Raw genomic sequence first — 26,650 nt, forward strand, 5'->3', positions numbered from 1 at the left:
GGTCCCGTTGGCAACGCGACATTCCTGCGTTGGATAATGATGACTGGGATGACGTCTGGGATTTCCCCTTCAGGTCATTTGTTTCCATAAGAGACAGAGTAGTACAATTTAAAATTGTTCATAGGGCTTACTTTACCCCACATAGACTACATTTGATGAACCCTCAGCATTCTTCGGAATGCTGGAGATGTGGTCTAACCCTGGGAGACTTTGCACACATCTTCTGGCGCTGCCCAAAAATACAGCAATATTGGGGAGAGGTACTCGACTTGACTAACAAGGTGGCTTCAACTAATTTATCACCGCTGATGGAGATATGCATACTAGGTTTACTAGAAAATATTGTTCCAACCATAGCCAAACGCACGTTGACCAGTTTATTACTTTTCTATGCCAGGAAGTGTATCGCAATACAGTGGAAAAAACCTAACCCCCCCTCAATTGCACAGTGGAAACGTTTGGTCAATGAAAGCCTCCCACTATACAAAAGACACATACGCTAACAGAGGTTGTCCTTTGAAATTTGACAGGGTCTGGTGCAAATGGATGGAGGTTCTGAATATTTCACATTGAACACAGATTCACAACAGTCCTCAGGTTAATGTATTGATCAAAATACTATGTTTCTAGGCTTAGATATTTGAAATCTCAGGTGTAATTTGTCATGGTATCTAGCTGACTAATTCCCTCTGAGGAGAACCATATATATACCTTGATTACTGTTAATTTAACCTAGCAACTCACGTTGTCATATGTTCTATCAAATTTTCTAATTAATCTGGCGCAGACTTGATGTACTGTAGAAGCCATGTGTTATTGTATTGTTTGCTGTTTGTCTCAAAAAATCTAATAAAAATTATATATATATATATATATATATATATATATATATATATATATATATATATATATATAAAAAAAAAAGAAGTTCACGTGTGTGTAAAGGAAGCGTCCCAATACTTTTGGTAATATATAAAAAAAATTATTTATATTAGAAGGGCCAGCCTGTCCCACTGTTTATTTTAGCAGTTTATGCCAGATTTTTGTAGAGGCAGGCGTGCTGATTGCCCAGGTGTCAGAGAGGCAGCAGGGGGCAGCCAGAGCATGCAGGTCTGCAGGAGGCCGATGTAGTCTGTGACAGAGAAACAATTAGCCGATTGTGAGTAAGCTATGATAGCGCTTGACTGGAAAGAAACCTTTGTATTGGTCCGAGGAGCAGACCTAAGGCCTAGGCGTGAGGCCTGAAGCAGATGTATGAATAAGCCAGGAGGAAGAAGTGTTGTGCAAGTTACAGTAATGGTGGAACCCCTGCCTGGGAAATTGCAGTTTTTTGTGAATTTTTCCATTCTTTTAAATAAAAGTGGGCTGCCATGCCTTTAGAAAATGCAGTTCTGGACTGGTGCAACTTCTTGAAAATGCATGCACCATAGTCTAATATTTATATCCCGGAAGGAAGGAAGGAATCTTTTTGAAGAACCATTATAGAATTTGAGGCTCATACTTTATCACAGCAGCTGTTAAGCACAGAAAGATACTGGCACTAGAAGCAGAATCTACAAGTCTATATAGGAACATTAACTATGTACAGCAGCCATGTATACATGTGAGAGCCACATGAAAAATTATAACAAAGGCTCAACGCGTGGACTTGAAATACAGTACAGTTTCCCTATAAGAAGTTGACTCAGTCATCTGTAATTCCTTACATTAATATACATGAGACGGTGACACGTGAAGTAGGTTCTCACTCATTAGTAACATAATTTTTTCAGCCGGGGTCCAGTATGTCTGGAATTTGTGACTGGAAGGCAGCTGAAATTACCACCCTGTTACTGGTTAACAAGCTGGTGTGTAGATTAGAGACACTGCAAACTAAACATGGTTCACATAAAATGTGGTCTTTTAATCACTTGTTGTCTAAAAGATAATATGCTGAAGGCAACAGCCATAATGCACCTGTTAGCCAGTCAGCAGAGAATTAACCAAAAAAAAAAAAAAAAAAAAACCCTCCCCAAAATAATCTCAACAAAGATTGAGGTCAACAGATTGGGTTTCCGATTTAATGGAGATAGCCAAACATTTATGCCAATCAAATGCTAAAATAGTACAATTTGTAAATCGGTTAGATGGACTGGCGTTCTGAAAATTGCTGGTTCAGGCCCCAAAATAGGTACACCTAAAGTGCAAAACATTTGATATGTATATCGGATGCGAATTTCAAATTGAACTGTTGAAGGGTCAGTCTACCTAAAACCAATGTACATTTTAGTAGACATGGTAGAGTTAATCCTGCTGATAATCTTGGTGACTATTGGTGAGATCTCTGCGCCAAATTCTGGGGTCTGCACGCCTGATGTGCCCATTATAAGAGATTCTCACTTTCCCTTTGGATTTTTTATAGATTTCTGAACATGCAACAGGAAGAGTTGAACACACAAAAGTGGACGGGCGCACCGAAAACTACCAGGTGGACAGGGATAGAGTCTCAAATTACGGTAGGGAGATCTCACTGTTAAGAGTACCCAAGACCAATGTAGCGCTCACCAGCAAAAGGGCCTGAGGATTTTGTCCCAGGTTTTTTTCCCCACTAGTGCCAGACACACAGTAACAGTCACTCTTCTGGCTCAAGAAGTAGTCTAGGGGTTGCCTTAACATTTTATTGCTGAACAAACTTGAATAGGACACAAATAGCTGTGGGACACTCCAGAACGCTGAACAGTAATAGGAGGGCACTTTTCACTCTACAGTTACTTCTTAGAACAGTCCCTTCAACAAAAGCTCAGTAAATGGACAGCACTGGGACACCATAAGTAATGTTCCAGGCCAGGCAAGCCATAGTATTGATGCGCCAGGGTTAAACAGCAGCCAGTTACTCAGATCACGCACTCAGGCCTGTACGCTCAAGTCCTTGGATGCCTCCCTCGAGTGTCAAACACTCTCCAGACCAGATCCTTGGTGAAATCCCTTTGGTTTAGCTTCAGAGGTTCTTAGCAAAACAGGCCCCCAGCTTTAGCATAGCTGGGACCTTGATGAGCTCACAAAAATATTCAGCTGAGCTGCCTCGGAGGGCAGTAGCCCTCCAGGCTGGGAACTTTTCTTCCAGGACAAGAACCAGGCAGCATAGTATTTATGCTCAATCCCAGCCACCATCTGGGCACCCTCCCCCAGGGATTGGCTGAGACAACACAGTTAGCAGCGATGTGATTCATCCAGCCCATTATTTTGGAAGCAGTTAAAGCGGAGTTCTACCCAAAAGTGGAACTTCTACTTTAGGCACTCCTCGCCCCCTTACATGTCACATTTGGCATGTCATTTTTGTTTTTGTTTTTTTTTTGGGGGGGGGGGGGGTATACCTAGTTTTGACAGGTACTTACTGTCCCACTTTCCACTTCAGTCTCCTCTCCCCCTCCCTCTCTGCAATTTTCTGGGACATGTCACAAGTCCCAGAAGATTGCTTGGCCACTAAGAGTGCAGCGCAACATGCGGAGTGCGCGCCTGGCTGTGAAGCCGCAAGCTGTGCCCACACTTGCAATGACGGCACCACGGTGAGGAGGGGGGAGAGGAGCAAGACTTCGGGCGACAGCATCGCTGGATCGTGGGACAGACGAATGTCTGTTTATTAAAAGTCAGCAGCTACACAGTTTGTAGCTGCTGACTATTAATAAACTTCAAAACCAGTGGAACTCCACGTAGCCTCCCTGGCAGTTTTCCCGAGTGTGGCTCGGGGTTAAAATTCAGTACCATTAGCGGTAACCCCGAGCCACACTCGGGATCGCATTGCAGGATCCTGGGGCGGCTTTACTTACCTTGTCCCCGGGATCCTGCGATGTCCCCCGCAGTGTCCGTGGGCTCCGTCCTCCTCCGAAGCCTCTCCGTGCCAGGCTCCGTTCCCTGCGAGCGGCGCGACGCACGGGGGCGGAGCCTGGCGGCAAATTAAAAAAACTGTCAAAATCATAACACATACAGTACTGTAATCTTACAGATTACAGTACTGTATGAAATGATTTCACATCCCTTTTGTCCCCAGTGCTTTGGCCCATGCCCTGCATGCAGTTTTACATGATATACACTGTTCTTTCTGCCTGGAAACTGGAGATTGTCCATAGCAACCAAAAAGTGTCCCTTTACGTCAAAAGTGGCTTTAGACCAGCTAGAAAAACAGCGATAGTAAATTAGAACACTTGCAGAATTGAGCGATAGTGAATTGTGGGGAAATTTATTTTATTACTATTTTTTTTTTTTAATTTTTTTAAATTATTTATTTTTATTTATTATATTATAATTTATGTTTTTGTGTTTCAAACTTTATCATACCCGGGATATCTACTAGACTCTGGTTTGGACAGATTTAAGTGTGTTATTGTTAAGATTTACAGACCTACAATATAAAACGCCAAATTTCCATGCAAAATAATTGTACCGCTTTCAGCACCTAAAATCCGAAATAATCATACCGCCAGGGAGGTTAAAACCTGCAGCCAGTGCAACTCAGAGCAGACCAATCACACACTGCTCCACCAATTACAGAGGAGACAAAAAACTAAAAATTTACCTAAACAATCCATCAACCTATATTGGAAGGTTCTACTCCTAAACAAAACCAAAAAAACAAAAACACATAGGACTAACTTATCCTACCAGGCTCTACTTTTGGGTGTATTGTCCTTTTATTGATGTTCATATTTGGGAGGCCCCTTTATTGTTGCCATTTCAGAAAAAACGGCTTGGCCCCACTCCTGTGATCTGATTTTGATCTGACTTTTCAGTGCGATGTAGTGCAACTTGGACGCTACTTTGAAGTGGTTTGCATATTGTATGGGGCCAAAATCTTCCTGGAATCACACCAAAGAAATAAAAGGAACATTTTTTCAAAACGGTGCCATGCCAAGTTGCATTTATGGGAATGTGAACCATCGAAGACAATGCAATTTCCATTGTCACGCAATGCTGTTCACTAGTGTGAACGGAGTCTTAGACACCACTTCTAGTGTTATACAAGTGGTGACATTACAGATCCTCATTTTCTTGACTTCAGTCTGCTGTAATACCAGCAATACAATATATTTACCCCCAACAGCAGGCAGTTGTACAGAAAGTAGCAAAGCTCGTTAACAAATATAGCTAAGTAAATTTACTGTAAACAAAGCATATAACCTGGCTTTATGACCCGACACTGAATGTGATACCCATAATTTACGTTAGGAAAAAAAAAAAAAAAAAATCCTGAGCAATTGCTCTCGAAGTCACTTTCCCCTACGATTGATCATCTTGCATCTAAAATTGTGCACTAGCTTGCTTCTATTACGTCCTGTGTTCCAATAGGTTTTCAATTGCTGCCCGTTTCTTCCGGGACTAGCGCGGTATATGGTGAAGTCAGCATGCCGCTCCTCCCTACGCCGTTTTGTCACAGATGACGTCTTCTAGGTGCCATGTCTTCCATACCGCGCTAGCCCCGGAAGCAACGGGCAGCAATTGAGAGCCGGCCGGCTCGATTTTTTTCTAGAAAACGCTTTATATCCATGGCTAGGTTGTAAGTGTATTACTGCTTGTTTTAATAGTAAATGCTTTTAAAAGAATTACACTATGGAAGCCTTTATATCCTTACATGGGGAATGAGCGATGCCAGTTGCACGGAGGATATCCTGAGCAGAGTGTCTGGGAACATCTAGCTATTCAAGCACAGAGACCCGGGGCTGGGGATAAAGCCACAGGCACTTGTGATCTCCCTAAACAAGAGATCTAGCAAGCTGGTAAGCGGCAGTATTATTACTGGTGGAGGATCTTTCCTATCATACCCTATCACATCTTCCTGGGTGTCATGATTACATGTCACTGCAGAATAGAGGGTTGAGGAACCATCACTTGAACTGTCATTATGAACCATAAGTCTTTTTAAACAATCCAATGGAGTAGATTGGACATTTGGAGAACTCTTGTAGCCTTCATTGTGTCATTTTTATATATTCTTTTGCATACTTCACCTGTTACGTTTATCATTTATGTAATACTGGGTTACACAAAGATTTTAAATCTCTATTATATCAGATCATTTACAAGTCACTTTTATTGGGAGAGAATGGTTGGAATTACTGACAGGAGTTATTTCTCCATTGTTGGGTGTCAGGGGCAGGAATTATTCCTCAAGGGCCAGATGAAAACATGCAAAGGGCCACAGTTTGGAGACCACTGCCATTGACCAGAACATAATCCGAGTTACAGAAGCCCTACATGGGCAAAATTATACATCTCTAGTCAGAAGATATTATAGGCCCCCCTCTTGGCCTGTTAGTGGAGCAGGGCTGACACTAAGCATCAAACTCATCCCCAAACTGACCGTGGGTGATGGCACAGCTTGAATAAAACTTCTCCCCATGTGTTTTGTAGAAACTATTTGTGCAGTTTGCGGCCTACCCAACCATTGTGCAGCATGACTACATTGGGTCATGGTGCCCAAGACTAGCGAGTTTCACATCATCTCCTAATTATAACAAGAAAGGCTGTACATGGGCAAAAGACAAAAGGTAGGTGCAAACTTTGCAGTAATGGGTAGCGTACCCGACTTTCTTCTAGAACAGGAGCCTCCAAACTTTCTAAACAAATGGCCAATTTACTGTACATTTTACTGTGGCCAGTGGGAGTAGAAAATGCTCCCCATCAGTGAGAGGAATAGTGCTCCAACGTGAGCCTCATCATTGGCGATAGTGGAAAGAACAATGCCCCAAGGGCAGTGGTGCATTTAGGTTTTGTGCTGCCCTCGGTCTGACTAAACTCGTGCACCCACCAATTTAAATATGACCCACTCCTTCCCACCTTTTCCTGTCAGGGCCACACCCACGTTTAAGACCCACTCTGACATTTTCCAGTGGGGACACTAGTTATGAGAGACTTGTGGGAGGGGGGGGGGGGGGTATTGGCAGTGAAGTCCCTTAATTTGCAGGTATTTCCTCCCACTTCCTATTTGGCTATGGAGCCCGTCAGCTGACTTTGACAATTTTTATCCTTCGACATGGTATCTGTCTGTCTTTCTGTAGCTGAGAACACAGGTGAGAGGTTCGCTGTTATGATAGGACAGTCAAAACTAGAAGCAGAGATTCTCCCACCCCCCCACCCCCCCAGTTGCGGAACACCGCTCACCCACAGAATAACTCATTGGTTGGGGTCCACCGCCCAAGCCTCCTACATGTGTATGGGCTGTCCCCCCCTGCGGCCCAGCAGCAGTGCGGCTGATTTATGGGGGGTGCTAGACCGATTTGCCTCCTGGCCCAGTTCAGACTGGAGCTACACAAAGTGTAGCGCAAGCCTTGGGGACTCTTTTCGTGCTGCACCCCTGCAAAGTGCCGCCCTAGGCCCGGGCCTTGTCGGCCTAGGCCAGTGATGGTGCACCTTGGCACCCCAGATGTTTTGGAACTACATTTCCCATAATGCTCAACTACACTGCAGAGTGCATGAGCATCATGGGAAATGTAGTTCCAAAACATCTGGGGTGCCAAGGTTCGCCATCACTGGCCTAGGCCAACATACAGCGCTGCCCAAGGGCCAGATAAAAAGCAGTTTGGAGACCACCGTTCTAGGAGGAAGGAGACCTGGGTTTATATAAAAAAAAATATAATCCACACCCCACCACACCTTTTATACAAGGAGGCTCAACAGAACAGGACTGAGCTGAAGGGTTTTTATAAAGGGCATACCTCTCATCACTTGTCTGAGCCACTTTATTATTCATCACCTGCCTGTTTTCATTAATACCTTATAAACACCTTCCACCCATCACTGGTCTGGACTGTCTATGGTGGGACTCTAAAGGTAGCCAGACTGACCAGACTTTTTCAGCCTAGGTTCCATGAAATGTAAGGGTTCCTCCAGAAGTTGCGTATTGTCAATGCTTAGTAGTTTTTTTTTTTTTTTTTTTTTTTATATAAAGTTCTCCTGAAAGGTAGGCCGACTCTTCCATTGTCGGACCCACCATTTGGCGGGTCTGACAAAAAAAAAAAAAAAATAAAAAAAATTAAAAAAAACCACAGTAAAAATATATAAATAATGCTAGGTACAGTAATGGCACAATATGATTATTTTAATGCTAAGTACACTATTGGCACAAAAAAACACCACATCAAATCAAAGAGAAATGTGTGGCCATCAAGGCCTTATGCATAGCATACAGTCAGTCACACAGGCAATTGACTCAATCTTCTTATTAAAAAGACCATTCAGTAAATAAAAAAAAAAGCATCGACCTAGTTGAGTTTGGAGTTCGCTCAGTACTGAAAACCCAAATAGTTGTCACACTTTAATACCACGGTAATACACCCACATGGGTTTCTGCTGCATTGTGGGGGCATTCATTTTGAATGGCTCCCAAAGCAAAGCACTCCCAAAGCACTAAGTTAATGTACAATTACACACAAAAAAAAAAAAAAAAAAAAAAAAAAAAAGAAGGGGAAGAAGAGGATCATGTGTGTTTTTATGAACAATAGGGTGCATTGTTATACCATTTTGAATGGGCCAGCACCTTAACTCAATGCACTGCAAAGTAGTGGGCCCTTATTGAAGATATGCACTTTCAACCTTCAGGAAAAAAAATAAAAAAAATATATATATAAATATTATATTTTAAATTTAACAAATAATACAATACACCATAGAGCCATACTAAAACAGCAGTTGAACCTAACTAGCCTGTGGAATTCTTGCAGCCAACAAGGGGTTAAGGACAGCATCAGGTCTGCAAGAAATGCTGCTCACATTCCTGACCAGCAAAAAATAACTTCTTTTGTTTTGGGCAAAATATTAACAGAGAACTATATTTTTTTTTTTAAAATAACAGAGTGGTGCTTGGAGCTGGAGCAGTTCCTGTTTTGTCATACTGTGTATACACTATAAACAGAGGCTGTTTCTTTTGTTACACTTGGCCCAGCAACAATATTTAATTTTCCCCTTTCTCTTAGATATTGTAAGTGGAAAGAAGTTTCTTTTTTTACAGTTTTTTTTTTTTTTTTTGGTTAGGTCTACAAATTAACAAAAAAAACAAAAAAAACAAACAAAAAAAAAAAAACACACCATACAACAAAAAACTCATATACACTTTATTAGGCACACCTTGCTAGTACTGGGTTGGACCCCCTCTTGCCTTCAGAACTGCCTTCATTCTTCATGACAAAGACTTAAAGTGGAGGTCCACCCTGAAAAAAAAAAAAAAAAAAAAAAAAAAAAAAAAAAAAAAATTTTTTTATTCTTCTTCTTACGTGAAATGGCTGTTGCTAGGCAGTCTTCCTAATCTGCCCCTTCCTACACTGCGGTGATCTTCAGTCTTCTGTTCCCCACGTTGTCTTCTGGTGAATGGGGCGCGGTGTGTTATGGGAACTGTGTGTGTCCCACAACACATCGCGTCCCATTCACAAAGCGCTGCGACGTTCGTTCGCGCGTGCGCAGTAGGAAACTGGCAGTGAAGCCGCAACGCTCCACTGCCTGTTTCCCTTACCTAGGATGGCGGGGCTGGGAGCCGAGGGACGGGTAGGCCTCGGGCGGCCGACATCACGGGCACCCAGGATAGGTAAGTGTACTTAAAGTCAGCAGCTACAGTGTTTGTAGCTGTTGACAAAAAAAAAAAAAAAAATTATAGCTGGCCGGAATCCCGCTTTAACAAGGTGCTGGAAACATTCTTCAGAGATGTTGGTTCATACAGAGATGATATCACGCAGTTGCTGCAGATTTGTCAGCTGCACATCCATGACGCCAATCTCCCGGTCTCTCTCTGGTCTTCTACCACATCCCAAAAGGTGCTCTATTGGATGGAGATCTGGTGAGTGTGGAGGCCATTGGAGTACAGGGACCTCATTGTCCAGTGGTGAGATGATTGGAGCTTTGTGATATGGTGCATTATCCTGCTGGAAGGAGCCATCAGAAGATGGGTACACTGTAGTCGTAAAGGGATGGACATGGTCAGCAACAATACTCAGGTAGGCCGTGGTGTTTAGCCACTTGCCTACTGGGCACTTACACCCACTTTCCTGCCCAGGCCATTTTTCAGCGCTGTCGCACTTTGAATGACAACTGCGCGATCATGCTACACTGTACCCAAACAAATTTATCATTTTCTTCACACAAATAGGACTTTCTTTTGGTGGTAATCACTGCTGAGTTTTTTTTTTTTTTTTTTAAATAAAAAAAGTTTCAGTAAATTTTGTAATTACTGTAGGTAATTTTTCGCCTTCACTAAAGTGCGCTGATGAGGTGGCACTGATGGCCTTAACTGGTGGGCATTGATGAGGTGGCACTAATATGCCGCACTTCTGGGCGCTGATAGGCAGCACTGATGGGCTGCACTGATTGGTGGCACTTGAGGGCACTGATTGCTAGCATTGGGAGGCAATGGTGGGCACTGATTGGTGAAACTGTATTGCTATATTGTAATCAGGGCATGGGCGCACGAGAGCGGCCGTTCTGGTACGCAGTCATACGTCGGCGTCCCAGAACGAGAGCCGCACCGCCCCGCCATCATTTGACGGTGGGCGGGCGGCAAGTGGTTAAACAATGCTCAAATGGTACTAAGGGGCCCAAAGTGTGCCAAGAAAATATCCCTCCACACCATTACACCACCAGTCTGAACTATTGATACAAGGTAGGATGGATCCATACTTCCATGTTGTTTACAATTCTGACCCTACCATCTGAATGTGGCAGCTGAAAATCGAGACTCATCAGACCAGGCAATGTTTTTCCGATCTTCTATTGTCCAATTTTGGTGAGACTGAGAATTATTGCCTCAGTTTCCTGTTCTTACCCGACAGGAGTGGCACCCGGTGGGGTCTTCTGTTATTGTAGCCCATCTGCTTCAAGGTTTGATCTGTTGTGCGTTCAGTGATGGTATTCTGCATGCCTTGGATGCAACGAGTGGTTTTTTGTGTTACTGTTGCTTCCTATCATCTCCAACCGGTCTGCCCATTCTCCTCTGACACCAACAAGGCATTTTCCTCCACACAAAACGCCGCTCACTGGATATTTTCTCTTTTTCGAACCGTTCTTTTTAACCCCCGAGAGATGGTTGTGTGTGAAAATTTCAGTAGATCACAAGTTTTTGAAATACTCAGACGTCTGGTACCAACAACCTATATCGCCTTCACCACATCTAGATGCCTAAATGCATTGAGTTGCTGCCATGTGATTGGCTGATTAGCAATTTGTGTTACCAAGCAATTGAACAGGTGTACCTAATATAGTGGTGGTGAGCGTATCACCAAATGCTGACCACAACTTCTGTGACTGAAGGGGGGGGGGGGGGGGGCGCGCGGTGGTGGGGTGTGTATAGATCACAAATGTGCATAGCAGAAGGCTTGTATGAAGAACAGCGAGTACAGGCCAGGGTTGGCTCTTGTTTTTGGATGCAAAGTTGGCATTGCCTAGAGTGGTCTACCTAGGAACCAGGCAAGGCAAAATATAAGCAGATCTCTCTATGGACATAATCACCCACACATGGGAATTATACTTGCAAAAACCAGTTCACAAAACTGGCGCCATTTAGGTACAATGGCCTTCAAGCGCCCATTGACAAAGCACTTCAGGCAAAGTAGAATAACCAAAATCAAATAGATCTCCCCCTTGGTGAAATCACAGCATCCAGAACAATGAAAGATGATCATCATCACACACACACACACACACAATATATGATCCTTCAAGATCACCTCAATTCAATATCATCTTTACCCTGCATAACACAAAAAAAAAAAAAAAAACCCTCAAATCCCCCCACCCCACAAAAAACAATCCCAACCAACACCCCCCCCCCCCAAAAAAAAGGGCAAATAAGCACCCCCCAAAAAACGTAAATAAAAAAAACACCCCCAAAGAAAAATAAACTCCCCCCCACAAAAGGTGGTAAAAAATAAATAATAATAATAATATTATTATATGTCCTCAGGGTATTCCATGCATCTGGGTGTATTAGCCATCTGCAGCAGTTAACCTATAAATTGTACCTAAAATTGCTATATATGGGTTAAGAAACATTGGTGGTCATTGTAGGCAGGAGATAAATTTGCCATTGCTCACTGTTAAAGCAACCCCTACCAACCACCTTGGGAGGAGCACCCTACCAACCAACCACCTTGGGAAGAGCACCCTAACAACCTTAAAAAAGGAGGGAACCCCCCTACCATCCACCTCGGGAGGGAACCCCCCTACCATCCACCTCGGGAGGGAACCCCCCTACCATCCACCTCGGGAGGGAACCCCCCTACCATCCACCTCGGGAGGGAACCCCCCTACCATCCACCTCGGGAGGGAACCCCCTACTAACCTCAAAAGGGGGGGAGAAATCACCTAACCTCAAAAAAGTTAGAACCCCCTACCAACAACCTTGGGAGGAAACCCCCTACCAACCACCTCAATGGGGAAACCCCCTACTAACCTCAAAAGGGAGAACCCCCACTAACCTCACAAGGGGAACCCTAGCTGAGAAAGCTTATCACACACTATAAAATGGAAACAAGATAACATAAAATCACTTACAGTCTGTCGCTTCACTGCTTGCAGAAAATGCAACAACGATGGCCAACAAGGAGCTCAATAAGGCAGAGCACAGATGGGTGGACTTCATCTCAATGCTTCCAGTCCACACCTTTGAGTGCAATCGCAAAGTGCAAACTAAAAATTAAAAAAAAGGAAAAAAAATAACAATAAAAACAAAAAGATAAAAAGTGCTGAAGAAAAAAATCAGGTTGCCATCAGACTAGCAGGAATTGTAAGATGCTGCCTCCTGAGTGCATGGCATGTCACACACAGCGGATCAGCTGATAGGTACAGGTACTATGGGTGTCTGCAGGTAACATTGTGAGTTTAGAATGACTGGGATCATCACCTGTGTGCTGGGTGAGGGGGTGTGGCCTGATAAAGCATTGACTCATTCTAGAACAGCAGGTGCAGGCAGAGCTGGTCTGATTGACAGGGCTACAGTGCAGCTGATTGGCTGATGGGGCGGAGGCAATACCTCTGGGCTGTAGCTCATGGAATAGCAGACAGCGTGTCTGAACTCTTGTATGGATATGTTTGATATACACCGATAGATAGGTGATGGAGGCTTAAGAGAGAGAAATTGATCAATTGATAGGGAATTAAAGCAGATCTGAATCTAAATGAATATGTTTTTAAAAGCACTGAATAGGAAACAATTGGATTTTTTAAAATTTATTTTATTTATTTCCTTTTTTTTTAATTTTATTTTTCCCTTTTTATTGTTTTTTAATTTTTTTTTTTCATTTCAGTGCTGCTGATCTGCCGCAGGCTCTTTGCACCCGCATCCTCTCTACCTGCACTCCTACAATGGTTCTCGGAGCAGGTTACCCGATGGTGACAATTATTTACCTGGCTTTTTGTATATTTCAAGGCACTGACCTGGAACATAGAACTAAGGTAATTAAAAATGTCATTAAAAAAAATTAATGAACAATTAAAAAAAATTAAAGGCAAAACTTTTTATTTTTGTTTTGGATAGAGTGGAGAGGGATTGGAACTCCTGTTAGGTTTTTATTGCTGTCTATATCCCCCTGTTAGGGAGATTCACCCTCTCTATTTGTCCTGTTTACTGTTATCATTGAAGGTAAAAATAAAAGAAAATCCCAAATTTTAACAGGAATAGAGGGGAAATCTTCTAATGGGGACACTAGTTCTGGTGACAACCAGGGATTCAGTCACTTTGAAGAGATTTCCTCACACTTCCTGCTATGTCTTTGGGACAGGAAGTGAAGGGACTCCCCCCCCCCCACCCCCCGTGGGACACAGATGGCTAAAAAAAAAAAAAAAAAAAAGCTGACAGGGGTTATAACCCTCCCTTATTCTATCCAAAATGAAAAAAAGTTTTGCTTGTAGCTCTGCTTTAAATAATGCATGTGCTTCAATTTCAGGAGGCCAGAAATGGCAGCCCCCTATTTCATATCCTTTTCACCTAGGAGGAACCGGTGTAAAAAATGTTCAGATCTCGGGAACCTCTGATAGAAATTTATTGTGTGATCAGCGGGTTGTAGATATAATATATATTATAGTGTATAATATAGTATAAAATAAAGACTATGGTGTGTACTTGACACATAGCATTTTTTTATCCCCCTATGATATACAGGGGAATTATTTTTTAGCAAAAACTTGATGAAATAATTGTGAAGTTAATATTAACCAAAAATGAAGAGCAGACAGTGAGAATTGCACTTATTTCCCATATTGGAGGTCAACAGAAAAAGGTCCTTTCCTTAAAGTGGTGTTCCGGCCGAAATTATACTTTTTAAATAAAAATACCCCTATAATACACAAGCTTAATGTATTCTAGTAAAGTTAGTCTGTAAACTAAGGTCTGTTTTGTTAGTTTATAGCAGTAGTTTGTTATTTTATAAACTTACAGCAGGCCGTGGCCATCTTAAGTGTGGGCATCTGAAGCCAGACTGTATTTCTTCCTGGATCTCATCCTTGCAGATCTCGCACATGCTCAGTGCAGCACAAGCAGTGTAATAGGTTTTAGGTCATGTTTCCATAGCAACGGCAGTGTCAGTGGAAGTTGCCGCCCCTTCCCAGAAGGCATTGCAAACAGGAAATGATGCGATGGGCCGCGGCCAGGGAGGAGGAAGTAAAAAATGAATACAGCAGATATACAGTAGGTGCTGAGAAAAAAAAATTAAAAATATCCAATGCACAGTTTAGTGAGGGATGTTAAAGAGTTGTATAAGTGGGTGGAACTCCACTTTAATTTGGTGATCAGTTTAGAAGGGTCCCCCTTACCTTTATGGTCAGGTGCCGCCTTACATTGCTGGTCAGTGGGAAGGACCCCTAAATGATGGTGGTCATAGTACAGTAGGGCTTCCTTTCACTGGTGGTCTGTAGGAGATGGTCCCCCTTACATTGTTGGCTAGTGGGACAATTGCCCCCTTACATTGCTGGCCAGTGAGAGAGGAACCCCTTATATTAGTGGCCAGTAGGAGAGGTGCTCCATTACATTGGTGGCCAGTGACAGAGGTGCCTCCTTACATTGCTGGCCATTGAGAGAGGTATCCTGTTACATTGGTGGTCTGTGGGAGAGATGCCCCCTTACATTGGTAGTCAGTGGGAAAGTTGTTCCCTTACATTAAGCTGGTGATGCTGTTCCCCTTTATTTGTGTTTTTGGACATGTTTTTATGGACTTGCTGAAATAAGGATGCTTTTACTGGATGTGCAGCCTATCAGAATTCTTTTTTGCTTGTTGGAATCCGTGATGGACAGGTTTAGCACCTGGTCTGTGTGTTAGCGGAGACGGAGATGGGAGACTGATCTAGAGCGGTGTTCAAACACATCCCTGTCCCCTTACATTGGTGGCCAGTGGGAGAGATGTCGCCTTACATTGGTGGCCATTGGGAGATGTGCAACCTTACATTAGTGGCTAGAGGGAGAGGTGCCTCCTTACATTGGTGGCCAGAGGGAGAGGTGCTTCCTTACATTGGTGGCCAGAGGGAGAGGTGCCCCCTTACATTGGTGGCCTGTGGGAGAAGGACCCCTTAATGGTGGTGGTCATAGAAGGGCTTCTTTCCTTGGTGGTCTGTAGGAGATGGTCCCCCTTACATCGGTAGCCATTGGGAAGAATGTCACCCTACAGACATCTACAAAATTAACTGGTGTCAGTGATTACGTATCAGACGAAAGAGGGGAGAGACTACATTCGTCCCCCACCACTGACTCTGCCAGGTGACATTGGCTTTCTATATATAGAACTATACAGGGACCACCAGGTAGAAGGTCAACTCGCCATTGCTCACTACTCAAGGAACTCCTAGCAACCTCTGGAGGATACCTAGAATCCATTGGAACCCTGGCTGAGAATGGCTGCTTTAGAACATACAATGTGTACTCAGTGCTCAGTGTATCTCATGTGTATTTAGTCTTACGCCCCGTACACACGGTCGGATTTTCCGACGGAAAATGTGTGATAGGACCTTGTTGTCGGAAATTCCGACCGTGAGTAGGCTCCATCACACATTTTCCATCGGATTTTCCGACACACAAAGTTTGAGAGCAGGATATAAAATTTTCCGACAACAAAATCCGTTGTCAGAAATTCCGATCGTGTGTACACAAATCCGACGGACAAAGTGCCACGCATGCTCAGAATAAATAAAGAGATGAAAGCTATTGGCCACTGCCCCGTTTATAGTCCCGACGTACGTGTTTTACGTCACCGCGTTCAGAATAATCGGATTTTCCGACAACTTTGTGTGACCGTGTGTATGCAAGACAAGTTTGAGCCAACATCCGTCGGAAAAAATCCTAGGATTTTGTTGTCGGAATGTCCGAACAAAGTCCGACCGTGTGTAGGGGGCATTAGAGTACAACTGAAGTTTCAAAAGCTATTACTGTAATGCAGCTAGGCAAGCACACTGGAGGGCTAGACCACTGAGGGTCTCCATCGGTCCGACACCAACCTCGCACAGAGTATATCTAAAACCTGAAACACTTGAACGCTTTTATTGCTTTATTTTAACCCAGTGATCCTGCAAATGACACTATTCATGTCCTTGGGTAGCTATACCCACTCCTCCATTGAATCTATGGAGGAAGCCGTGGTTGCTACCCATGCTGCTCTCTTGATCTGGATTAAGATAAAGTGGTTCTAAAGGCTGATGTTTTTTTTTTTACCTTAATGCATTCATTGCCGTTACAATTTGGCTCTTGTCAAAGTCGCTCAAATCCATACACTTGCCCATTTTTTCTGATTTCAACACCTCAAATTCAGGGACAACATGTTCACTTGCTGCCTAGGATATCGCACCCCCTTTCAGATGCCATTTTAACGAGATAATCGATGTTATTCACTTTACCTGTCAGTGCTTATAAGGTTATGGCTGATTGGTATTTACACTGCACCACGGAATATGCAGCACCATTGGCCTCTATGGGCGAGTTTAACTGGCAGTGCCATCTGTAAAACTCTGCAGCCATCTGTCAAACTCTGAGTTAAAATTGCCAAAGCATCATGGCTACAGCATGTGTGCAGCCCTGTCAGCCTGTAATGTAGATTCAGCCTCTTGTTTTTACCATCCCCCAGCCACCTGTGTAAAAGAGCCCAAAAACATTAGGTGGACCTGTCCTATGCAAAACAGATTCTTGACCAAAGTGTTTAATTTAATGCACTCCCTATTTAATTGTTGACTTCCGAGGGACCCCTTGTTTGTGTTCCTTTGCCTAAAACCTCTACCCTTACCAAGTCTCTACTTTTGTACTACCAGCAGCAAAACAAACTATAGTGAGAGCTTGGAATATGTAATATGTAAACCACTTGTTACCGGCCTTTGGTTTAATTACTGACTACACTTCTGCTTGATCCCTACCCACTATATCTACTAATGGACCCTGGATTGCTCACCTCTTGGAGGGGCAAACCTCAGAACTGTGACCTGTTACTAGCGACTGCAACCTGATTACCGACCTTTGTTCCTCGACCATGTTTCTGTTTGATCCCAACCTGCAACCACTTTTTACCAACCTTTGACTTGTTTACTGACTATGCTTCTGCTTGATTTCTACCATCTATATCTGCTACTGGACCCCAACCTGCTCACCTCCTGGTGTGGTGATCCTGAGGAGCACGACCTGTTACTAGTGACTGCAACCTGGTTACTGACTTTGGCTTGTTCCTCGACTACACTTCTACTTGATCCCAACCTGCAATCACTTGTTGCTGACCTTTGGCTTGTCCCTAGACTATACCTCTGCTTTATCCCAGCTAGCAACCACTTGTTACTAAACTTTGGCTTGTTTACTGACTACACTTCTGCTTGATCCTTACTTGCTATATACACTACTTGACCCCAACTTTCTCACTTCCTGGTGGGGCAATCCTGAAGACCACGACCGGGTACTAACTTCTGTGAACTGGTTACCTACCTTTGGCTTGTTCCACAACTACTCTTCCTCTTGATCCCAACCTCCAACCACTTGTTACCGACTTTTGGCTGTTCCCTTGACTATACTTCTGCTTGATCCCAACCTGCAACCACTTGTTACCAACCTTTGCCTTGTTTACTGACTATACTTCTGCTAATCTGCTTGAACCCTACCTGCTATATGTGCTGCTGGATCCCAGCTTGCTCAACTCCCGGTGGGGCGATCCTGAGGACCATGACCTGGTACTAGCTACTGCCACCTGGTTACCAACATTTGGCTTGTTCCTCAACTACGTTTCTGCTTGATCCCTACCTGCTATATCTGCCGCTGAACCCTGGGTTGCTCACCTCCTGGTGGGGTGATCCTGAGGACCGTGACTTGGTACTAGCTACTGCAACCTGGTTACCAATCTTTGGCTTGTTCCTTAACTATGCTTCCGCGTGCTCCCAACCTGCAACCACTTGTTAATGACTTTTGGCTTGTTCCTCGACTACACTTCTGATTGATCCCAATCTGCAACCACTTTTTACAGACCTGAGACTGGTTTAATGCTTCTGCTTGATTTCTACCTTCTATATCTGCTACTGGTCCCCAACTTGCTCACCTCCTGGTGGGGTGATCCTGAAGACTGGGACCTGGTACTGGCAACTGCCACTTGGTTTGGTTTGATCCAACCTGCAACTCCTTGTTACCAACCTTTGGCTTCTTCCTCGGCTACATTTCCCCTTGATCCCAACCAGAAACCACTTGTTACCAACCTTTGGGTTCATTACTGACTACGCTTCTGCTTGATCCCTACCTGCTATATCTGCTACTGGACCCTAGCTTGCTCACCTCCTGGTGGGGGCGATCCTGAATATGGCAACCTGGTACTAGCAACTGCAACCTGGTTACAGACCTTTGGCTTGTTCCTCAACTACGCTTCTGCTTGATCCCTACCTGCTATGTCTGCCACTCAACCTCGGCTTGCTCACCTCCTGGTGGGGTGATCCTGAGGACCATTACCTGGTACTAGCTACTGCAACCTGGTTACTGACCTTTTGGCTTGTTCCTCAACTATGCTTCTGCTTGATCCCAACCTGCAACCACTTGTTACTGACTTTTGGCTTGTTCCTCGACTACACTTCTGATTGATCCCAACCTGCAACCACTTTTTACCGACCTTTGGTTTACTAACTATGCTTCTGCTTGATTTCTACCTTCTATATCTGCTACTGGTCCCCAACTTGCTCTCCTCCTGGTGGGGCGATCCTGAAGACCACGACCTGGAACTACCAATTGCAACCTGGTAACTGACCTTGTTCCTCAACTATGCTTCTGCTTGATCCCAAACTGCAACCACTTGTTACCGACCTTTGGCTTCTTTACTGACTACACATTTGCTTGATCCCTAACTGCTATATCTACTATTCAGCCCCGGCTTGCTCACCTCCTGGTGGCGTGATCCTGAGGACTGTGACCTGGTACTAGCTACTGCAACCTGGTTACCAACCTTTGGCTTGTTCCTCGACTACGCTTCTCTACCTGCTATATCTGCTAATGGACTCTGGCTTGCTCACCTTCTGGTGGGGTGATCCTGAAGAACTTGGTACTAGCATCCAGCAAAACCCATCTCCAGTTGATGCTTAGACCCTGCTCCTTGGTTGAGTCCACAGCATCCGCCAGAGTGACCTGCTGGTCGGTAGGAGCCTCTCTACTGCTACAGCTACCGGTCTCCAAGCCTTACCCCTGACCGTGACACTGGCACTGTTTTCTTTTTTTCATTTTATATGTCTGCCCAGTTTTATTGCATTTGCTTAAGAGCAAACCACATCGCCCTTCGGATTCCTTTCAGTTTTTGAATGGAACCTTTGTAATTGAAATTTTAGCATCCACCCCATCTACTAACCCCCCTCCTCTTTTTGCTAATCCATTCTCTCTTTGCTTTTTCCTCCTCTAGTACTCTTTAGTCTATGCACTCATTGTTGGTTATGCACACCTGTGCCTTTTGGATGCGATTGGCTATCATACCTTAATAGATATTGTGACTTGGAATTAAGACTGTTTGCCTTGGAGTTCATTCCTGTGAATGCTGTAGTATGATCTTCCTAATCTTATAATATCAGACATGTTGCATGTAGTCCTAACCCATTCTCAACAATTATATCTGGCGTTTTATTACTATGGCTGTGTTTTCAACTATGGCTATTCAGGAAAATAAGAACCTACTGAACGTTAAAAAGAAAAACACATCTAATAATGTGCCACATTGCATGTGCATGAAAACATGTTAAAGTCACGGAGAGTGACAGTAATACTCAGCTCTTGAGTCCTGCTGACATTCTTGGTATTAGAGACCCACCATCTTCTCCTGGAATTTCCACTCGAAACTTCTGGACATGTAGCATTTTTGCTCTCGTCTTTGTTTTGGGTACTCAACTGGTAAATATTTGCTCTCAAAACTTTGGCTGTAACAACTGTGCAGAGCACATCAAGATACCTACGTGTTTGTCAAAAAAACACGGGGAAAGGGACAAGCCAATGAAAAAAAATAATTGTGAGGTTCCCCGTGTTAGAAAGCAAGCTATACTAACCAGTTCTCTTCTGGGGTAAGAAACGGGCAATAGTGATTTCCCAATATAGATGCTCAAGCTCAGTATGGATATGAAGCCAAGACCAAGAACACGGGGGACATGACTTCAGATTCACAGGAGGAAAGGTCAAAACTATTTTTAGAAAGTATTATTTTACAGAAAGAGTGGTCAATGCTTGGAATAGACTCTCAGCAGAGGTAGTGAGTCCGTTAACAGAAAGTGGATTCGATCATGTTTGAGGAAAAAAATAGATCTTTACTCAGACAAAGTAAAAAAAAATGGGGCAGATTTAACGGACCACTTGGTCTTTTTTTTCACTTCTATGTTTGCATAGCCTGCGACCCACTCTCGCTGTGATTGGACACAGTGGGAGCCAATTAGCGGGTCCGGCAGACGCAATGTCCACCAGGGCCCACCGATCCTTCAGGAGACAGGCAGAACGGTGGTTTGCCTATGTAAACAAGGCAGACTGCCGTTCTGTGAGAGGGGGATGTACTGATCCTGTGTTTCTGTTAAGCAGGAACACGGATCTCTGTCTTCCCCCAGTCAAAGCACCCCCCACACAGTTAGCAAGCACTCCCTAGGCACACAGTTAACCCTTTGATCACCCCTGATGTTAACTTCTTCCCTGCCAGTGTTATTAGTACAGTGACAGTGCATATTTTTAGCACTGATCACTGTATTGATGTCACTGGTCCCCAAAAAAGTGTCAGTTAGGTGTTTGATTTGTCTGTCGCAATATCGCTATAAGTGGCTGATCTGAATTACTAGTAACAAAAAAAAAAAAAATCCCATAGTTTGTAGGAGCAATAACTTTTGTGTAAACCAATCAATATACGCTTATTGGGATTTTTTTTTTTTTTTTTTACTAAAAATATGTAGTAAAATACATATTGGCCTAAATTGATGAAAACATTTGATTTTTTTTCTTTTTTTTTTATTGGATGTTTTATAGAGCAGACAGTAAAATAAATAAATAAATATATGTATAGCGCAAAAAATAAAAAGCGCAGAGGTGATCAAATACCACCAAAATAAAGCTCTATTTGTGGGAAAAAAATGACGTCAATTTTGCTTGGATGCAACGTCGCACGACCGCGCAATTGTCAGTTAAAGCGACGCAGTGCCGAATTGCAAAAAGTGCTCTGGTCAGGAAGGGCGTAAAATCTTCTGGGGCTGAAGCGGTTAACTGACAATTGCGTGGTCGTGGTGACGCTGTACCCAAATAAAATTGTCCTTTTTTTTCCCCCACAAATAGAGCTTTCTTTTGGTGGTATTTGATCACCTCTGGGTTTTTTATTTTTTGCACTATACACAAAAAAAGTTGAAAAATAAATAAATAAATAAAAAAAAAAATATATATATATATATATATATATATATATATATATATATATATATATATATATATATATATATATATATATATATATATATATATATAGCGTATATTGATTGGTTTATATATATATATATATATATATATATATATATATATATATATATACCACCAAAAGAAAGCTCTATTTGTGGGGGAAAAAAAAGGACAATTTTATTTGGGTACAGCGTCACCACGACCACGCAATTGTCAGTTAACCGCTTCAGCCCCAGAAGATTTTACGCCCTTCCTGACCAGAGCACTTTTTGCAATTCGGCACTGCGTCGCTTTAACTGACAATTGCGCGGTCGTGCGACGTTGCATCCAAGCAAAATTGACGTCATTTTTTTCCCACAAATAGAGCTTTATTTTGGTGGTATTTGATCACCTCTGCGCTTTTTATTTTTTGCGCTATATATATATTTATTTATTTTTTTTACTGTCTGCTCTATAAAACATCCAATAAAAAAAAAAGAAAAAAAATCAAATGTTTTCATCAATTTAGGCCAATATGTATTTTACTACATATTTTTAGTAAAAAAAAAAAAAAAATCCCAATAAGCGTATATTGATTGGTTTACATATATATATATATTTTTTTTTTTTCAACTTTTTTTGTGTATAGTGCAAAAAATAAAAAACCCAGAGGTGATCAAATACCACCAAAAGAAAGCTCTATTTGTGGGGGAAAAAAAAGGACAATTTTATTTGGGTACAGCGTCACCACGACCACGCAATTGTCAGTTAACCGCTTCAGCCCCAGAAGATTTTACGCCCTTCCTGACCAGAGCACTTTTTGCAATTCGGCACTGGGTCGCTTTAACTGACAATTGCGCGGTCGTGCGACGTTGCATCCAAGCAAAATTGACGTCATTTTTTCCCACAAATAGAGCTTTATTTTGGTGGTATTTGATCACCTCTGCGCTTTTTATTTTTTGCGCTATAAACAAAAAAACAGCGAAAAAAAAAACGCATTATTTTTGACTTTTTACTATAATAAATATCCCCTAAAAATATATAAAAAAACTATTTTTTTCCTCAGTTTAGGCCGATATGTATTCTTCTACATATTTTTGGTAAAAAAAAAAATCGCAAAAAGCGTATATCAATTGGTTTGCTCAAAAGTTATAGCGTCTACAAAATAGGGCATCGTTTTATGGCATTTTTATTATTAATCTTTTTTTTATTAGTAATGGCGGCGATCTGTGTTTTTTTTTTTTATTGGGACTGCGACATTATGGCGGACACGTCGGACAATTTTGACACATTTTTGGGACCCTTGGCATTAATACAGCGAGCGGTGCGATTAAAAATGCATTGATTACTGTAAAAATGTCACTGGCAGTGAAGAGGTTTACCACTAGGGGGCAATCAAGGGGTTAATGTGTTCCCTATTGTGTGTTCTAACTGAAGGGGGATGTGGACTGTGTAGGGAAAGAGATAGATCGCTATTCATACCCTTTATGAACAGACGATCTGTCACTTCTCCCCTCAGAGAACCGGAAACAGTGTGTTTCATTGGCCAGAAAATGAATTTTATTTTTTTTTGGCCATTGAAATGAATAAACGTTGTTTAGACGCCTTTGTGTGCGTTTAGGAGCGTCTGGCTTTTTTTTTTCTCTGCCTAAACGTTCCTCTTCTGAACGTAATTTTTTCAGGATTTTTTTCAACGGGTCCTGAACAATGATTTATGGCTGAGACCTGCTGATCAGCTGTAGCCAAGAGTTCTGTGTTTACATACACACAGGGCTCTGTACACAGATCAATGATCTGGCTGTTTCTTTTCCCTGCAAAGCAGTAAAAAGCAGCACATATTACACACATTACACTATTTAGGCACACAGTTAACCCCTTGCTTTCTCCTTGATGTTAACTCCTTGCCAGCCAGTGTCATTATTACAGTGTCCAGTATTATATCTGATCACTGTATTACTGTCACTATTGATGACAGTGTCAGTTAGTCAACAATCCAGATAGTGTCTGTTAGCACCAGATTGCCCACCACCTTATCACAGTCCCACTATAAGTCGCTGATCACCGCTATTACCAGTATAGCATCTATAGCTGTGTAAATTCCAGTATATATACCATAGTTTGTAGACGCTATAACTTTCACACAAACCAATCAATATTCGCATATTGGGATTTTTTTTTTTTTTTTTACCAAAGACATGTAGCAGAATACATTTTGGCCTAAATTTATTGCAACATTTGATTTTTTTTATTGAATATGTTTTATAACAGAAAGTAGAAAATCTTGTTTTTGTTTTCAAAATTTTCAGCCTTTTTTTCATTTATATAATAAAAAATAAGTGAAACAAAAAAAAAAAGTGAAACAATAAAAAACCCAGTGGTGATCAAATACCACCAAAAGAAAGCTCTATTAGTATGAACAAAATTATATAAATTTCATTTGGGTACAGCATCTATTCTTTTATTTTCTATTCTATTCCTATATTTTCTATTCTATTTTATTCTACTCTTTTCTATTCTATTTTATTCTGTTTTATTCTAGTCTATTCTTTTCGAGTTTCAGAAGACGACTATATTCTTTCTATTCCATTCACTTGTTTGTTGTATTATATTATATTCTATGTTTTTAATTTTCTATTCTATTCTTTTACTTTCTATTCTGTTCTGTTTTATTCTATTCCATTCTTTTCTAAATTCGAATTTTGGAAGACGGCTCTATTCTAACACTAATACACTAATGCCGCGTACACACAATTGGAATTTCCGTCCGAAAAAACTTGGATGGTTTTTCTGACGGAATTCCCCTCAAGCTTGCCTTGCATACACACAGTCACATGAACTTTCGACCGTCAAGAACGCGGTGACGTACAACACATACGACGAGCCGAAAAAAAAGTTCAATAGCCAGTGCGGCTCTTCTGCTTGATTTCGAGCATGCGTGGAATTTTGTGCGTCAGAATTGTGTACACACGCTCGGAATTTACATCAACGGATTTTGTTGTCAGAAAATTTGAGATCCAGATCTCAAATTTTATGTGATGGAAATTCCGATGGAAAATGTCTGATGGAGCCTACACAGGGTCGGAATTTCCGTCAACAAGCTCCCATCAAACATTTTCTGTTGGAAAATCCGACCGTGTGTACGGGGCATTACACTAATTTATTTACAAAAACTGCATGGTGCAAATTCTGGTGCAGCTCTGCATAGAAACCAATCAGCTTCTAGGTTTTATAGTCAAAGCTTAATTGAACAAGCTGAATTTAGAAGCTGATTGGCTACCATGCACAGCCGCACCAGATTCTGAGTGCTCCAGTTTTGGTAAATCAACCCCATTGAAGGACATCAGCAATAGTCAGCAATATGTTTTTTTTCAAATTTATTTACGAATTTGAGTTCATTTTCAAATTATATTAAAAATTGATTCAAACTTCTGACAAATTTTTTTTCTTTATTACGGATTCCTTTAAATTTGTTACTATTGTAGTTTGAAAATTTGGATACATCCGAATTTCTAAATAGCGAAAATTTCGTCCAAATTTTGATTTGGAACTAAACGAACCGCACATGTCTAATCATTACCACGTTGCACGACAAAGGACAGCACCACCACCAGCTCCAGTGATGTTCCCCTTCCTGCATCCTTCCTGGTTACCAGTAAATTGACCAAATTGACCTAAAGGAGATGTAACATCTCTGCCCATTCTTGATGTATTAGGTGCCTGTGTTCATGCGGCCCCAGGAACTGACCTTGTGCTCCAGCGACAAATAGGCATTATCTTCCACATGTTGGTGGAGGGCAGGAATGGTCTTCTGGGTAAAAAAAATGTTGGCTGGGCAGTGGAGTCGCTAGGGGGTGGCTTTTGGGGCTATAGCCCCGAATCTGGGGCCCATAGCCCCGAGTCCCTGCAGGGGTCCCCAAGGGGAGGGGAGGCTCTTTGGGGACCCTGATGTAAGTTGGGGGGGGCTCTCTGGGGACCCTGATTTTAAGGGGGAGGCTCTCTGGGAACCCTAATGTAAGTGGGGGGCTCTCTGGGAACATTAATGTAAGTGGGGGGCTCTCGGGGGCGTGGCCAAGATGGCGCTGTGAGCGGCTGCTTTTTGGAGAGCTCCGCTCATCCGCAACAATCATCCGGATCCATCAGCTTCTAATTCCCCTGCTAACACATCTCTGCTGCCTGGGGGGGATCCACAGACCTCCCGACCGCTGAAGGGAGAGGAGAGTTTGCTGTTTCTGGCCTTGATCGAGGCCCGCCGGACATCTCCGGCCTGCCTCGAGGTACTAGGCTGCAGCTGCGGCCTTTCGTGGCGGGCTGAGCCGCGAGTTGGAGGATCACTGGCGCGATTGGTGCCTCCGACGGCTCTCACAACCCGCTACGGATCGCGGGTGGGGGATGAACGGCTGGCTCGGGCTTGGCTTAGCACTGTGATCCAGGTCTGCTTTTCTTCTCAACCCCACGAACAGCTAGGCCGCTACCGTGGCCTTTCCTGGGGGCCCGAGGCCGCCGATCCCACGGGCCTGGAAGGAGGGGCCCTGAGATGACTGGAGGCCGCTGCCTGGACACCGGAGCAGGCCCTGGATCATCCCCACCCCTGACATCCCGGGTGAGACACGCTGTGGATGAGTTGATCATCTCCCCAGGCCTGTGGAAGTTTGAGGATAGCTCCTATACTACTCAACTTGCAGGTGAGGGGGAAGACTGTCTGGGGGGCATGTACTGCACTGTACCTACTGCTTGACTACCCCCCACCCCTCTGACAGGCTCTCACAGCCAGTTACTGAACATTGCCCAGATCAGGGCCTCAGAATTCTGAATGAGGCGCAGGAACTC

At 42.9% G+C, this 26,650-nt stretch overlaps 1 protein-coding gene across 1 annotated transcript in view; it reads right to left on the reverse strand.

Annotated features, from left to right (window-relative positions):
- INSRR (insulin receptor related receptor) overlaps positions 1–12,850 on the reverse strand; it is a 137,031-nt gene extending 124,181 nt beyond the window's left edge. The window contains exon 1 of the mRNA XM_073609797.1: positions 12,508–12,850. Coding sequence (XP_073465898.1) covers positions 12,508–12,595 — 88 coding nt within the window. The 5' untranslated portion in view covers positions 12,596–12,850. The remainder of the gene's footprint in view (positions 1–12,507) is intronic.
- Between the last annotated feature and the right edge of the window lie 13,800 nt (positions 12,851–26,650).

Source organism: Aquarana catesbeiana, linkage group LG13 (genome assembly GCF_042186555.1).
Source record: "Aquarana catesbeiana isolate 2022-GZ linkage group LG13, ASM4218655v1, whole genome shotgun sequence".
NCBI lineage: Eukaryota > Metazoa > Chordata > Amphibia > Anura > Ranidae > Aquarana > Aquarana catesbeiana.